At 36.5% G+C, this 17,055-nt stretch overlaps 1 protein-coding gene across 12 annotated transcripts in view; it reads right to left on the reverse strand.

Annotated features, from left to right (window-relative positions):
- SMG7 (SMG7 nonsense mediated mRNA decay factor) overlaps window positions 1–17,055 on the reverse strand; it is an 82,217-nt gene that overhangs the window by 4,890 nt on the left and 60,272 nt on the right. For 5 of the 12 annotated variants that reach the window (XM_054443405.2, XM_054443434.2, XM_063648256.1 and 2 more), the window contains 11 exons: window positions 16,024–16,186; window positions 15,522–15,678; window positions 12,133–12,203; window positions 10,901–10,961; window positions 8,232–8,351; window positions 6,851–7,277; window positions 4,841–4,985; window positions 4,028–4,410; window positions 3,007–3,378; window positions 2,092–2,241; window positions 44–124 (listed from right to left, as the gene is read on the reverse strand). In XM_054443405.2, the coding sequence (XP_054299380.1) occupies window positions 44–124; window positions 2,092–2,241; window positions 3,007–3,378; window positions 4,028–4,410; window positions 4,841–4,985; window positions 6,851–7,277; window positions 8,232–8,351; window positions 10,901–10,961; window positions 12,133–12,203; window positions 15,522–15,678; window positions 16,024–16,186 (2,130 nt within the window). The remainder of the gene's footprint in view (window positions 1–43; window positions 125–2,091; window positions 2,242–3,006; window positions 3,379–4,027; window positions 4,411–4,840; window positions 4,986–6,850; window positions 7,278–8,231; window positions 8,352–10,900; window positions 10,962–12,132; window positions 12,204–15,521; window positions 15,679–16,023; window positions 16,187–17,055) is intronic. The other 7 variants (XM_054443437.2, XM_063648263.1, XM_063648246.1 and 4 more) reach the window with 3 other exon arrangements.

Genomic DNA, 17,055 nt, shown 5'->3' on the forward strand with positions numbered 1-17,055 from the left:
CTACACTAAAGGCACACAGCAGGATTCTTCATTGTTCACCTACCTGATTGAGAGAGAATCCGGTGAGGGACAGGAAAGAGGATGAATGTGACATGAGCTCTGAAGGCTTCTCCAATAAGGATTTCTTCACAGTCCCAGAAAAAAAGGTAATTAAGTTATACCTTCTATTTTCTTAATATTAATCTTACCATACTATGGAACCAAAGCAAAAGCATGCCTGTATTCGCCCACTGAGTACAATTTGAGGCTCAGAAGATGTGAATTCAAATCTGTTAATATCAAGATACCGCCTAAGTGCCAGTTGCCACAGGTGCATAGAATCCTCCTTTTAGATCAAACCTAGTCAGAGATTCTATTCTGGCAGGGACCAGAGACCCTGGTAAACAGCACTCTGAGTGTTTATGAGGCATGGACCTTAGGAATCTCCTTGTCAATAGTTGCACTTAAAATAATCTCAAAACAAAATGCTGAACTGTTCCAACACTGTTTCTCTCCACCCCACAATTTTTAAAACATTAACACTGGTGACTTTTAAAAAGCCTTTCAAATCCATTTGACAAACAGCTTTGTTAATATGCTTTTTAAGCAGCTCTATTTGCAGTATATAGTAAAACAGTTGCTAAAAGTCAAGCTTACATTTATTGGCCCTAGCAAAGTTATTAGGAGAAACAAAGCTGAATCTCTAATGCTGTCACTGAATAGCTGGCTAATAAAACATTACTAAATACCTACGACAAGAGAAGCACTTTGACATATGTTGTATCGTTAATGTTAAATATTGGAAGGGTTATAGTCAAGGTTTTTTTATTCATTGTTGTTTTTTAAACATGAAAAAAAAAAAAACCCCTGAAAATACTCCCACTTGTTCTACCATCAGCTCCATTTCCAATGAAAGGGACACTAAGGGAACAGGAACAGGAGCTAAGGGATTAGGAAACAAGTGGACACAGAAGCACTACCCTCAGTCCTTAAAGCCACTCCAGCATAAAAGCCGCAAGAAAGGCAAACATAGAGAGGCAACAGTATAGCAGCTGCGCTTCCACAATCCCTGTGCGCTCAGTCATGGCACTACTACCATTTAAGTCTCCAGGGGGATCTTTTATTGCTATTATTTAATAACTTGGTATGGGGCCCCTACTGCTACTACCCAGGCACATTCTTAAAGGAAATTCAAGTGCCAGGGATGGCAGCAATGTCATGAAAGCTGTTAAGGTTTTATTTCTCTTGACACTAAAATTAATGTACTTTAATTTTACGATGTGTTCTTGCCCTGTGTTTATGAGAAAGAAACAGCAAGAAAGTAAAATTTACTATCTTTTTATGTTTTATTAAGGTGTAATAAAGAGAGGGGAAAAAGCCTCATAGCATACATCTTTCTTTCCATCTTTTATACTCCCCACCCACAGTAAAATATAATATGAACACTGACAAGCATATAGAATGATGTTCTTTGAAATGCAGGCTGAGTTCTCAGATTTTATTTTATGTGATTCTAGTTATTTATTTTCATATTTACTCATTTATGACACTCTGACAAAGTTTATAAATACAGTCCTCTTCATTTTTACTCATTCTGTTTATGAATCCAACTTTGAATTTAGATCAGGGCTCTTTCTGCATTTAGTTAACCAAACAAAAAAGAGCCATATACTGTTCAGTAATGTCAGTCAAAAAAAAAATCAAGAACATATTTCCTTTCATATTTTGGCTACATATGAGAAATAAATCTCACTGTTCCTAAGCAAGATTAAGTGACACTTAAAATTTCTGGGTCCAGATGGAAGTGTCACCTGCAAAGTGAGTTAATTTGTCACCATCACATCGTGTGTGTGACCAGCTCTGCAGAATGCTTTCTGGATAACACATAAAACCAAGGTATGTCTCTATGATTTGGGAGAACTATAAAGGCAAAAATGTTTTGCTATATCCTACTACCATCTTAAGGTTGGTTTAGGCAATTGGAAAATACGTTTTACAGTTCTGAAAAGGACAGCCCCAGGAAGAGAAGAAATCACCTAATCTGTGTACTACAGTATCTCAGAGAAGCAGCTGGGGGTTAGAGCAAGAAGCAGAATTATGTCAAATACATACAAAAAGGCTTCGTCCAGGAAGAGAGGCGAGAGGCCCCAGCAGAGCCGGGTAAAGATCAGGAGGGTTAGAAAAAATCAGCTCTTCCTCTTCCTCCAAGGCAGCCAGACTCTTTAACAGGTCCGGAGGAAGCAGAGGGGAGCTCTTGGGGTCCTAGTGACAGAAAGGATCACAGTGAGAAGCAATAAGGGATAACAAAAGCATAAAGGAATAGTAGCATAATCAGGTGGAAGAAGACAACTAAAGTCAAGGGGATAGTGAGATAGATGGTATTAGGCAAAGAGAAAAAAGGCTCTGAAATGCAAAGGCAAAGCGACACAAGGACAATAATGGAGAAAGTTCAAGACAATAGAAAAGCAAAAATACTGACAGAGCAGAACACAAAAGGTTAATGTGGCTAGTGAGTAAAACAATGCTATGGAGCAAAATAATTAGCATATCTTGTGCTAACAGAGAAACAGATCTTTTAAAAAGTTACTAACATTCACCTGTTTCTCATGAATAAAAAGGGCAAAGAAAGGGACCTCCACTGTCCAAGATAACTGGCTAACTTTGTTCCTCTCAGAGAGCAATTTATTTAAATATCAGTAAACCTATTTTTAAACTTAGATGATTCAGCCCTACTGAGAGGAGTGCTTTGTCTCAGAATTCTCTAACATGCTGTTTTAGAGATTTTTGTACATGGTTTCTTTGCCAGACCATCAGAGTTCAAAATCAGTTACGGAACTCTTCAGCTTCCAAACTAAAACATACTGTGCAACTCTGAGGAGGAAACCAAGAGCTACACCAATACTCAGTGGCATTCTATAGTACTAACGAATAAGAGTGGCCTTTTTATAAGATCTATTTGAGATATTCAAAAGATAGTCAACCTCAGACCTATCTCCAAATTGCCCGGTGATAGGAAAGAACACACACCTCAAACGGCATCCTGGGTACAGGATCCTGCTCTGGACGGAAGACTCCTGGTGACCGTTTGCCCCTGCGGTCTATATTTGCTTGCTGTGCCATCACAGATCTGTTATCAGCCATGCTGTAGGAAGAATCCCAGTAGAATTCTGGGACCTTGACTTCTGAGGGATTATGGTTATATGGCTCCATGGGAAAAGGCTTCATTTTTTTTTCTAGAGGCTGCTGCTGCATTACAGGAGGTTGCAATGACGGCTCAAACAGTTTTATGGGGTCTTGGGTCTGAAGGTAGTAGGGCTGTTTCACAGGCATAATTTTCCCTAATGGGCCTTGAACCTGAGGGGGATTCCACAGCTGTTTGGAGGCATCTGCCTGTTGATACTAAAAAAGACATGCCTGTCATCAAGGTGAGGATAAAATGCAATATTACTTATAATGAATGCTAAAGAATCACAGAATGAACTTGGGGTGTTTTCCAACCAACAAAACTCTAGGCAAGGCAGCAGTTTCCTTTACCTTTTGGGCTTTTCAATACTCAGAGCTTTTTGGGAACAGATTATGGGCACCACACTCATATTTTCTTTTAATTCAACTATTTAAGAGGTTTAATGAATGAATGAATATATTGGCATAAGACTGTTTCCCCCTTCTGCTTCAAGTGCTGTGCTTCAAACGACAACATTTAAGATTGGTGTCACATCTGTCTTGGCACCTCATCAAGACTGTGATTCTATTTCCCTAGTAGTTTATGTTCCTACAGAAGAATGATTTGCAGAAAATCCATTTTCAATAAAATGGACACTTAGTAGCAGCCAAGAATGGTACTTAAGATCTAGTATTTTATCCTTCACAAAAGTAAGGAAAACATTTGAACTTTCATAAACAGTAGAGACAATACTTTTGTTTTCCCATAATCACTATAAATCTAAGCAAGAAGTATGTCAAAGTTTAATGAGCACTCCTAACATTGAATCTTTCAGCACTTCCCCTTATTTCATTCAGCTGGATAGTACACACAACTGTAACTTACCTGCTGGAATCCAGAGTGGTGAGGCGGGCTTTTCCCCAAAGCCGGCACAGCTTTTGTAGGGGATTGTTGTTGCTGAGTTAGAGCTTGAACCTGCAACTGGCTTGTAGACTGTGCTGTTGGCTGAGCTGGTAAAGATGTAAGGGGTTGCTGGGAAGGTGGCTGTGATTGTTGAGGTCCCTGGTTCATTGGCCCTGGTCCAGAGGGCCGTTGCTGGCTGTAAGGAATGTGGGACTGTTTCCCAGCTTGCACCTGGTTTCCTGCTGGAGAGTGAGCTGTAGGCTGAAGAAAGGTTCCTGGGACAGAAACACCAGCTGGGAAGGTGTAACCTGAGCCCATAGAAAATGCCACAGGAGGGGGGATAACATATGTTGGGGGCGGAAACCCTTCAAAACAGAAGAACACAGCTTTAGTTTTAAAGAAAACAGCAAAAAATTGCAAAAAAGTCATTTTTTTTAACAGGTACGTAGAGGGAGTCTTCTAACAAATCACAAGAGATTAGTCATGTTGTCAATCTTTAACTTGATTTGAAGAACTAAAAATAGACTATTGATATTTTTCCTCTATCCACTGAAGTAATCAGTGTTCTGTAAGTAGCTTCTGTATTTAGTGATAGGATTTCCTTCATAATAACAAACATGCACTTGTATGTACACTACACAGAAACAGTTCAAAAATAATTTTATAAGTATTAGGGAAAATAGAACTTTTTATGGCTTAGTAACATTACTCCAACAGAAAACACATTTCTCAGTGAGTGAATAGAAATTCTTGCACAGAAAAGATTAAGTAGAAGAAATTACAAAACATATTTACCTGGCCTGCTGGGAAGAGGAGGGAAGGCTCCAGGGTGATGAATGGGGATGAACTGGGAGTTACTTGCTTGAGTTGGGGTTTGAGTTACAGGTGTTTTTCTGGCTTCAGACACTGGAGTCTTTCTTAGTTCTGTCTGGGATTTTACCTGTAACCAATAGAAGCAAAACTATCTATAATAAACTGAAACTCAAATGTGTTAGAAAGAAGACCCTACTCTTAAGAAAGTATTTAAAACCTCATTAGATCAAAAAGTACATGCTGAAGATATTTAAATTCACCTAAGTTAAAAATGGAAAATCAAAGCAAATTATTTAATAGCCAATAAAAGATAATTTTACTATCTTAGTTTTACTAATTATTTTGCTTTCCCATGATCACAAAAATCCAAATATGTAAAGGACCTTAGAGCCCATTTGTTTTACAAATGAGATGCCTGATGCTAACAAGTTGAAAAAAACTTGTCTATGACTTTAAGTTGCTTGTTCTGGGGCCCAGGGTTCTCTATACTCTAATTCATTAAACGACATACATGAATTATGAACTAATAATGACTATTAACCCACAGGTGAGTTATTTTGGCCCTCAGTTTAATTTCATCTGGGTAGCCATATGTGTACAGTCAGGCATCCACCTTCCACCCTGCAAATTTACCACCCTTCAGAATAAATAAGGATACTTTCAGCAGTAAGGAACAGGCCCTGAGATCCTATAGACGGAGCCAGAGAGAAGTAGATGTCATATGCACTGCTCAAAGTTGAGCAAAATGAGGGAACATGAGTAGCATTTATAGAAAACCCGGGACGAGGTACAGAGTGTGGGGCTATGTTGACTCTTTCTTTCTTTAATCATTTATAGGTGATTTGAGATGGATGAGAAACCAAAAAAGGAGATTCTATTTTCAGTCTGGACCTTATTGCGAGCAGTTACAGAGAATGGAGGAAAGGTAAACAGAAAATGCTGGACTCATTATCTCTAAAACTCGCATCCTTTGGCTTTCTAGTTCATTTTTTTTCTTGCCTTTCCCTAGCATCTCTCTCTCTCCCCCATGTCTTAATTTCTACCTTGTCTTTCTGTTTCTCTCCTTGCTATAATGATAAAATGGAACTATTATTTTCTTATTTCTCTTTCTCAAAAAATTAGAGAAATACATCAAAGGTACTATTTATTTGTAAGCAGCCTTCAACAATGTAAAGTTTCTCATGCAAACACATACATTTGCTAAAATGTGTTAACAACTCACATGGCCGCTTAAGTATTTATTCAAACATTAATAGTATTAATAAAACCATCACAGAATAAAGGCCCTTTTCTGTTTATATGAAACCATCTTTTCTATTTGGAAAAATATTTTAATAAAAAGAAAGTCACAAATAACTGAGCAGTGCTTATCTTTTCCCAGCAAGAAACCTGGGTTCTTGCTTTATAAATTCCCAGGATCCAGGATAAGATTAAAGTGATATTAATACCACTAGCTGGGACAAGTATAATTGTCAAGAAAAAAGTCTCATATTTTTCCAAGAAAAAAATATATATATGTGTGTGTATATATATATATATATATACACACACACACACACACAGATATATATATTATAGTGAATCTAAAAAAAAACCAAAAACTGCATAAGCCTTAATATACTCTTGGTTCTACTGGATCTACAGAAGACCCCAAATCTCCACTGTAGCATTGACAAATGGTAGTTATAGCTTCTAAATAAAATATAATCCTGTGTGAAACTGACAACTCTGCAACTAATCCTTTCAAACTGCTTAAACTGGTGAGGATTGATGAAAGTGTCAAATCAGGCTGAGATTTTTTTTTCACTTATAATTCCCAAGAATTGATAAAGTAACCATCTATCACAGCTCTTTATATAACCTTACTATGCAATTAAATAATGCATTTAAACTTCCAGGACAGCCAATTCTCATGGCTTTAGAACAAAATGAAAAATCTTGCCTTTTGTGTGAGCCTTCCTCTACCTGCTTTATAGTTCAAATACAGCTTACCTGCACTGCCACATTCTGCTTTCCTGTTTCCTGTAACTTTTCTAAGGTGCATTTCTTGGTTTCAGTTTTCCTCTTGTTGTTGTCCTTCTTTCCATCATTCTTAGTTACAGTTATTCCTTTGCTATAGTCCCTTCTCACCTCTTTGGGAGGAAAACTTCTTCCTTGGTCTCTGTTCACTTCTCGTGGCTTAATGTTTTCTTTGAAGGTAACCACTGGCTTCTCTCCTGTGTCACAGTTGTTGCTCAAATTTCGGCTTGTAGATAGCACTGATTTTAGCCCTGGGCTCCCATCTGCAGCCAGCGACTCTATCACAGATGTTTCTTGCAGAATGAGGTTCTCTTTGGCTTCACTGGGGTCTTCCAGTATTAATTCTGGGATTTCTGTGATAAACAACAATTTCCCTACCTCATTTTCACATTGAATCAGCCTAAAAAAGCAAAAATAAATCCATATATAAAAAACATTAACTTAAAAAATAACAACTGAATTGTGTGTGGATCCAAGTCAATATATTCCTAGCACTAATAATCATGGAAACAGCAGGATATAACAATGTGGATTCAGGTAACACAAAAAGTAGTTATGTAGAAACTGAGGTTCTCATTATCACACTTAATGTTGTCACAACCTATCCCTCTGCTTTCAACGTTTGCTAGAATTTACATTTTCTGAGCATGCTTCAAGTGCAAGACACTAGTCTAGGGCCCCTGATATGTCCTATAAGGTAGCTATATATAATTCCTATTTTATAGATGTGAAAATTGAAGCTTGATGGTGGTAAGTTCATTCAAACATGCAAGCATTTAACTACCTACTGTATGACAGAAACCTGAATACAAAAATGAATAAGTAGTTAGTGACTTTGGAAAGGTTATAATCTACTGGGGAGATCCCAAGGACACCCACTTGAGAAGCTGCGGAACTAGAAACGGAACTCAAATCAATCGAATTACAAAACCTGCGTTCTTTCCCCTACACTAACGACCACATCTACTTTGTACTTAACTGGCTACTAGCACCATCTTGGTCTGTCCTGCCTGAAACTGACTACCATGCCCAGGCCAATACAAATTACCATGACTGTGAAAGTACAATTCAGTTAGATTTACAGAGATATTTATAAATTAGAGCAGAAACTCATGATAAACAAGAAAGACCTCTGTAATACAGAATAGGGAGAACAGAGATTCTAAATAAAGAGTATACTTACTCACTAGGGTTATAATTAGATGTTGTGCTACCAACATGTCAATTTAAGAGTTCATGATCGACAATATTTATACCAAAGCCTAAAATATGTAACATATGGGGGGGGGGGTGTGTGTGTGTTTATCTAAAAAGGTGGTTAAAAAGGGGTAGACCAGAAGCTCCACAGACTTACCTTGGCTGATTATCAGCAATCCATTTGCCTATAGAGATCAAGCGCTGCTGTCGTATTCGTCGTTGCTGGCCTTCTTTGTCTCCTGTAATACCCTGGTGACCTTTGGAAAAATCCAAGTTCCTAAAATTGACACAAGCAAGTTATGAAAATATTAAATTGCTAAAGATATTTTCCAGGCAACCAAGTTCACCTGATTAACTGTAATGGCTTCAGATTACTTTCCACATAGGTTAGCTACTTGATGTAATCAACTGCATTTATTAGAATTTATACTCCCAGAGATTTTTACAAACTATGAAACAAAGCAGAAAAGAAAATATACAAATTCATTACATTAATGTAATATTTTTACTCACATTTCACTTTCTAGTCGGGGAGCTCAAATAAACCACAACTTTTTATTAGGAAAGATTCTTTTATCATTTTAAGAATAAAGTTTTATAAACATTTATCTTGCATGCTAAGTAATTTGCTTGAAATGACCATGGCAATGCTAAGAGTCTCTGAGGTGCCTATTTTAATAAATAATATTAATCTATCCACTTTGTGGTGGACCATTCTAAATCAGAAAAATGTATAAATATCATAAAGCATACAGAATAACTCATTGATATCAGAAGGGTAAACCAACCTGAAAAAATAAAGATTTTTCAGATTTCTCCTTATTAAACTTTTTTTTTTTTTAAGAAGATTTAAGAATTGCCAGACAGAAGGCTAGATGCTGATGACACAAAGATAAATAAGAGTCCCTACCTTTGGGAATAAATAATTATGATTCAATCTGATAAGCATAATAAGAACTATGTAAAGAATTAAGTGAATATAGTAAAATGAGGATGAGTTCCTTCTGAGAAGCTCTGAAAGGTTTCATAGAGTGATACCTGAGCTGGACCTTGACAGGTATGGCTAAGTGCTTACCAGGCTGGTGATGGAAGGGCAGTAGAGGAGAAGGAAATGTTCTAGGCACAACGTGAACAAAGGTGTGGAGGAATAAAAATAGGGAGCTATTCAAGTATAGCACATAGTGTATAGAGTTTATAAATATTGGGGGAAATGGCAGAAAATAAGGCTGAACAACTAGGAGCTGGATAGTGCTGGAACTTGAGCATCAAGCTAAAAGAGACAGTGGAGCAACCGGGAATGGGTAAACAAAAATATTAGTCATGTGACATCACTATTTCCACACTTAAAAACTATAGGCAGTGTAGAAACAGACTATAGGAGGAGAGGAACTATACGTAGGGAGGTTTTTATACTTCAGGTAAACTGGTGAGAAAAGCCTGAACTATATATGGGGAAATAAACGGAAGGACTTGAACCTAGGAAGCATTTCAGACACAGAATTATAAAGGCTTGGTGAGAAAGACAAATGGAAACAAGGGTTTTTCCGATTTCTAGCTTGGTCATATAGATGGGTAATGCCACAGGCACAGACAGAAAATATAGAAAGAAGTTTGCTTTTTGGCTGACCAAATCGGAAAATATAAGCTCAATTTCTGGTCATGTTAAAGTTTAAAATGCGTAAGGGAGGTTAGATTGTTAGAATATGCATGCAAACTTCAAGAGAAGTCAGAGCTGAAAATTTGGGACATACCATTCAAGAGACATAGGGATGGATTTGATTAACAGAGTGAATGTAGAAAGTGGGAAGGAAAGGGCAAGAAAAGAATCCTGGAAAACAACAACATTCAGAGGCATGTAGTTTAAAAGAAATAGTGAAAAAGACTGAGTGCTAAGGGTGGGAAAAATAGCATCACAGAGCTAAGGAAAAAGGTTTCATGAAGGAAGGAAATCAACGGACTCAATGCTGAAGAAGATTCAATAGGATAAAGACTATAGTCACTGGATTTTGGTATCTAGAAGGCACTGATAGTTTAAACCGCAGTAGGCTGAAAATGATTGGGAGTTGAAGTGGAGTCAGTCAAGTTGGCCCACACTACTCTTTTTTTTTTTTTTTTTTTTTGAGACGGAGTCTCACTCTGTCACCCAGGCTGGAGTGCAGTGGCGTGATCTCAGCTCACTGCAGCCTCTGCCTCCTGGGTTCAAGCGATTCTCCTGCCTCAACTTCCTGGGTAGCTGGGACTATAGGCACCTGCCACCATGGCCGGCTATTTTTTTTTGTATTTTTAGTAGAGACGGGGTTTCACCGGGTTAGCCAGGATGGTCTCGATCTCCTGACCTCATGATTCACCTGCCTCCGCCTCCTAAAGTGCACACTACTCTTTTTAAGAAGTTTGATGATGAAAAGATAAGACAACGTAGGAAAATAGAGGGATGTAAATTCATTTTACCTTTTTAAAAGAATGGGGCACACTTAAATGTTACTAGGCTAAAGATAATTAGTTGTCTAAAAAAGAAAGGAAAGAAAGACAAGACACTGGAAATACAATGCAGAGAGGATAACAGATGGAGCAAGGTTCTTAGCGAGGTGAGAAGGGATGGGATCAAGCGCACAGATGGAAAGGTTACATTTTAATTTTTATTACACAGGAACTGAAGGTGTGACATACACAAATCCAATTCACAACAACTTTCAGTATTAGTTGACGTTACAAAAATAACACACAGCTGGGACAGATCAAAGGTTCCTCTACAGCCAAGCCCAATTCTCTGTTAATTTTAATACTGCAATCACTGGCAATGATAAAGGTACTTCAGCTATCACCTACCTGAAAGAAGGTCTCAATGCCAAAAATCCTTGTAATTCAAACTCCTCTGGAAGTGGTGTCGCTAAAGGGTCAAAATCAAAATTTGCAAACATTTTAATTAAAATGTTGTTTGGTAGAATACTGTTCACTAAATTTTTTAAAAAATTAACATACAGAAAGAAATTATAATGCTTATTGTTCTCTGCTCTTCTTTATCGTGATCCTGATGAAAATAACTCACCTGTCAAAATTCTGCATGTTATCTTTGGGACATAGACATTCCCCTAATACTCACCCAATACTCAATGCTGAGGAGAATGCCTTTTTAAAAAATCAGCAGTCTTAAAAATTCATAGTCTTGGATCCAGTAATCCCAATGTTTAGATTACCTGTCTCTTTTTACTGAAAGTATTGAATAACATTGACATCATCTGAGAGCTTGTAAGAAACGCATAATCTTGGGCACTAATTCAAACCTACTGAATCATAAACTGTATTTTAAAAAGATTCAGGTGATTTATGTGCAAATTAATGCCTGAGGAGCATGGATTTAATAGAAAAAAAAAGTCAGAAGCCAAGCCAGAGGTTGTTCAGTGCAGCATTATTTATAATGGGGAAAATTTTAAAGCAACAGAAAGTGCGTAAATAGATTATAGCACTTCCATAAGATGGAATATTATGAAGCCAGTGAAAGTCATGTTTTCAAAATGCTTAATGACAAAAGAAAATGCTAACAATATAATACTAAATTTCAAAATCAGGCACAAAACTTTATTTGATATGAATCATTTCCTATGTGTGTGTGTGTGTGTGTGTGTGTGTGTGTACACGTAAGAAAAAGGCCCGAAGAAGATATACTATCGTGACTAGTAAAAGGTATCTCTGTATGGGAGATTTGTGTTCTTTTTGTTTGTACCAAATTTTCTACGATGAGTAAGACTTTGATAGAGCAATGTTCACGTTAATTGCTTTTTTTAAAATAGTAAGAATGAGGAGGAAGGAAAGAAAGAATCTGAAGGTATTACACTCTCTGAATTCCTATTTGAATGATGATAAATGAGAATAAGCTGCCAGAAGAACTGGGAGAACATTATCTACTTCCACCCACCCACTTATGTAGAGTTCACAGTCACTTCTGAGATACTGAATTTAAAATCAATCATTTATCACCAAAAACCTCTTTTTCTCTGGCCTTAAGCCACCATTAATGATGGAGAACCACATCAACAACACAAGGTTAGGGTAGCCCTTACCACTAGTACTTGAGAGGTCCTCTTCATGGGGATGGAAACTATTCAGAAGAGAAATCAACCAGGGCCAAATGCTGTAAATTAAGGAAATAGTTCAGACTTTATTTTTATATAAGAGAAGCCATAACACCAATAAGCCATGAAAATGGTATCTGTAGGTCCTGGACTTTATGTATTTTTCCCTTATTTCAGCATTTCAAAGGCTGTGTAATTTTTAAAAATGTACTTTCAAAGATACACTAGATAATGATAAAGATACAACAAAAGGGACAAATTTCCATGACAGAGACCTACTACCACGGTAGATCATTTCCCATGCTCCTAATTCAACACACAGTGAAAATAATTTGTCAGTTTTAAACATGGAAAACTGAAATAGGCTGAGAAAATTCTGAGCAAAGAAATAACATACTATGTTTTTACAGAGCTTTCACATACATTATGAGTTGTGGAAGCCACTGTTAGTTCTTTAATCTGTGACAGGGTATGGTTATACCACACAAATCACATTCCCTGTTCAAAGTGATAATGCCTCTTTTTTTATGGTACAAAAAGTCCACATTTTTACAACAGCCTTAACTCTAAACTCTGTTTCCTAATACACAATTTTTGTGAAAGCTTACACATGAAATATTAGAACATATTCTTTCCACTATTCAGAAGTAAGTTCTATATATGTATTTGTTAACTGCGTCCTTGGTTCCTGAGTGAGGTATGTTAAAGTTTCCATTATGGATACAGATTTATAAATATCACTTTACATATAAACATTTGTATCAAAATCTCTGTTATCTTTCAAACATAAGAGCAATTTATAAATCTGATGTATTATATATGACAGGGCAAGATTTTTGAAGTGAGACAAATCTAAGTAGTTTGAGTGTTCATTTACTGGGGTGAGGAATAGATGTGATGGGTGGAAGTAGCCATGTTGCTTAAAATAATTTGGTTAAAGTAATTAGCTTAAAATAATTTGGTTTTGGCCTGGAAACAATTACTTTGATTTTCCTACAGTAGACTCATCTGTCTAATCACATTCTCCTTAACATGAAGCTTACCTCTGAATATGTATCAACCAATTTTTATTAAAAAAGAAAGAAAGAAAAAGAAAAGCATGAGGTGAAGTGCCCAGGATAGAGAAACTGGATGTAGATAATCACACTATGGAAAATTGTAAGTTAACAACTATTTGGGACAGTTGTACACTTTGAAATATGGGAACATGCTATTTTAAAAATATCAACAAATATATACACATAAAAAATATATAAACAAATATTGAAGAATAAACGTCTGCTACAAACCTTTGGAGATGTAACAGATTACAAGAGATAGTTGGAAAAAAAGGTCAGTAAACTAAAAGAGAATAGTATACTGTACAATGCGTTCATGCAACATACATAAGCTCTCGAGAAAACACTGTAGAAAAAGCGCATGAGTGGATGACCTAATGATATACTGCTTTACCCTATAACTATTTTCTACAAAGGAAAATCACTATTCCATGTATTCATTAGCTTAAGAGAGTATGTTCTCAAAAAAGTACAAGGGAAAGTAAATTCTAGAAATTGAGAAGGCCCAGATATAAGAAACTGAAGATTATTTGAATATATATAAAATTCTGAGTTCACAAAAGAAACAGTCATTGTTTTTCCATTACTTAAAAGATATGAATGAACATTATAACTTTAGTGTATTAGACATACAAGGAAAAATCTTCAGTTTTAAAGTGATATCCCATGCTAGTCTTTAAAATGAGTACTAACATAATTTAACACAGAATCAAACACCTGCAAGGGCATAATTCTAAAGATTTTGGTAAATCTGACAGGAGGAAGAGGAAAGAGTAAAGGACAGAAAAAAATGGAGGGAAAAAATGTTTGCCAATAAAGCTACTCCTTCTGGCTGAACATCTTTTGCCACGAGAAGAAATGGGAATACACAGAATGGGCCAAAAGGACTGTACAAGAACAACAATAAGAAAAAAACAAAACACAATGAAAATAACAATTCCTACCCATAAATATAAAAACTCTATAAGCAAATGGTAAAACATGCAGTTCTTCTTTCGTAACATTACTGATAAAATATATTGAATTAAACATAAATTTGAGTTCCAGAGTACACAAGAGTAGAAAAACTGTATAGCCTGAGTTAAGAAATAAAAATTTTATGCAAGGAAGCAATGTCTGAAAATCTGTATTACTAAAACCAATGCTAACATTAAAAGGAGATGTATATAGTATGCTGTGCTATGTTCCTAAACTCTATTCATGATAATGTCAATATATCATGGAAAGAGCTTATAGCTACATGAGAGAAAAGACAATTATGAAGCAGACAGACCATAAGGTCTTTCTTTTTTTTTTTTTTTGAGACAGGCTGGAGTACAGTGGTGCGATCTCAGCTCACCGCAACCTCCGCTTCCTGGGTTCAAGCGATTTTCCTGTCTCAGCCTCCCGAAGTGGTGGGATTACACGCTATGCCACAATGCCTGGCTAATATCTTTTGTATTTTTAGTAAAAGAGATGGGGTTTCACCATGTTGGCCAGGCTGGTCTCAAACTCCTGATCTCAAGTGATCTGCCTGCCTCAGCCTCCCCAAGTGCTGGGATTACAGGCATGAGCCACAGTGCCCAGCCCACAGGGTCTTAAATGTGGCTTTAAAAAGGCATTTTCTAAGTTGTGACCTTGGTCAATACACATGCTGGGCCACAAAGCAAAACTTTCAAAGAGATTCTCCTTAAATATACCATCAAAATATGCAGGGGAGGAACTTCCTATTTGGTGCCAAGCCACCTTGGAAGTATTTATTTCTATAATCAAAGGTACACTGAAAGTTTTCATTTGTCATTGTAAAAGCAATGGTTCCTAAGAGCTGTCAGAATTACTGTGAGTAGAGATGACAGAGAAAATGGTGAGAATCAAAATAACTTTCAATCTTTATGCTTCAAATAAACAAATCTTATTCAAATTGAGTGTTACTGTAAGGCAACATCAAACAGTTCATGTATAGAAAAAAATGGAAGAAATAAAAATCTCTTCCCTTCAACTCAAACGAAAAATTAAGAAATACTGTAATAGATAAGAAACAAACTGGTTTTACTTCAAGTTCACTTTGAAATGTGAAAAATGCCTTTTCCCCAGGACAGCAACTGGGAACAAGGGAGTGTACAAGGAGTCACAAATCCTTAAGACTAAGCCTCACATGAAGAATTCAAATAAACAAACGAAAAGCATACAAAGAGGTCTTCAGTTCAATTTCCCGAGAGTCGGCAGAAAATACAGTCTTCCATTGTTCAAATGTTGTATTTTAGAAGGCAGTTTTTACATATTTACGGATATCAAACAAACAAAGCACACAAGTTAACATGAAATTCTAAAAATACTTACTACTGTCTTTCATCCACCACTGCCTCCTGAAAGACCCTGGGTCTGAGTCTTAGCCAGTCCATGGAGACCTTGACTGCTGGAAGAGGATAGGCATTGTAGGACTCCTCCTGAGACTCATTCTGTAGAGGACACTTGCACAGGATGCCAAGAAAAGACACTTGAAAAAAAAATGTATTCAAAAAGCATAAGAAATATGAAACTGTGCCAGTTCAAATTAAAATATTATGTGCCTTCTACTATATTATGTTTAACACTTGAGTATCCTATAGCTTCTTTCTAAAAAGACACTCTTTCCCATATTAAAAATGTTATAGTTACAACTTGATGAGGGGGTATCAGCAGATAAAAGGATAGAACTTGGGGGTGAAAGTTATTATGAACTCCTAACTCAGTGTAAGAAATACACTGCTTTTTTACGTCACTGTGCTTTGCTACATTGATGAAATGCCTAAGATGATATTTTTCAAAAAAGATGGCACATGTTAAGTAATTCAATACTCACTAAAGAGGGCCAGCAACTGTGTCCAACATAGCTGCTCATCTTGGCTGTAACTGTGCTGCTCGGTTTCATTGCTAAAGTCACGAAGGTGATGAAGTTGAAACAGGTTAATGACAGTGACATGAACTAACTGCTGAGAGTTGAAAGCTTTTTGGAATAGCAGCCTCTGTAAAAGAAGACAGATGTACTGCATATATCATCAAGAACAGGAACCATCTCTGACACAAGAATTAAACTGGCAGTCTGCATTTACAACCACCATGTGTAACAGAATTACAGATGAGTAAATGGTTCTGCCCTCAATCCCAGTATTTTGATTGGGTCTAATTATTTCCCAAACTGACTTTTGTCTTGAAAGGAATTAATCTAGACACCACAGAGTTGTTTGAATTGTTTATCAAACAAACTTTTTTCTCCTAGGAAACTATATATTTTTAAACATGACCTGAGTAAAGTCTTTGAGTGTTCATAAATTTATACAACTTAATCCTTTAGAAATTGTTTTATATAAGATGTATACATATTAAAATACTAAGTTGGGACCAATGACTAGAAAGCAACAGACTCAAAAAATAATTTTTTGAACTCCTAGTACATAAAGCATGACTTCCCAGATTTGTCATAAAATTTACTCTTTCAAAGCCTTGATACATTAAAACTTATTTTATAAATAAGGCATAGCAAGTACATATTCTGGAACACAGGGTAAATGGCATACTAAAACAACATTAGGATGTGTTATAGGTACTTCTACAAATTATCAACTGGTATTTTCCCCTCTTAGAGAAGTACATGCGTGATCATCAAATTTCATTTACCTTCTAATAACTGTGTTCACAGTGATCTGTTAACCAGCACTATAAACAATCACCCAGATGCTCTCAGTTGGTGTCTCAATGGAATTACCCTTCTACTTTAATATCTGCAATTGTTTTAGATTACCTGCAGGCAAAAATACTTTTCTAACAGAAGTTCCTAGTTTCATCCTACACTTTAGCCATAGCCAGTCTTCCTCTATGCCCAGGGGAATTATTG

The sequence above is a fragment of the Pongo pygmaeus genome, chromosome 1, assembly GCF_028885625.2.
Source record: "Pongo pygmaeus isolate AG05252 chromosome 1, NHGRI_mPonPyg2-v2.0_pri, whole genome shotgun sequence".
Classification (NCBI taxonomy): domain Eukaryota; kingdom Metazoa; phylum Chordata; class Mammalia; order Primates; family Hominidae; genus Pongo; species Pongo pygmaeus.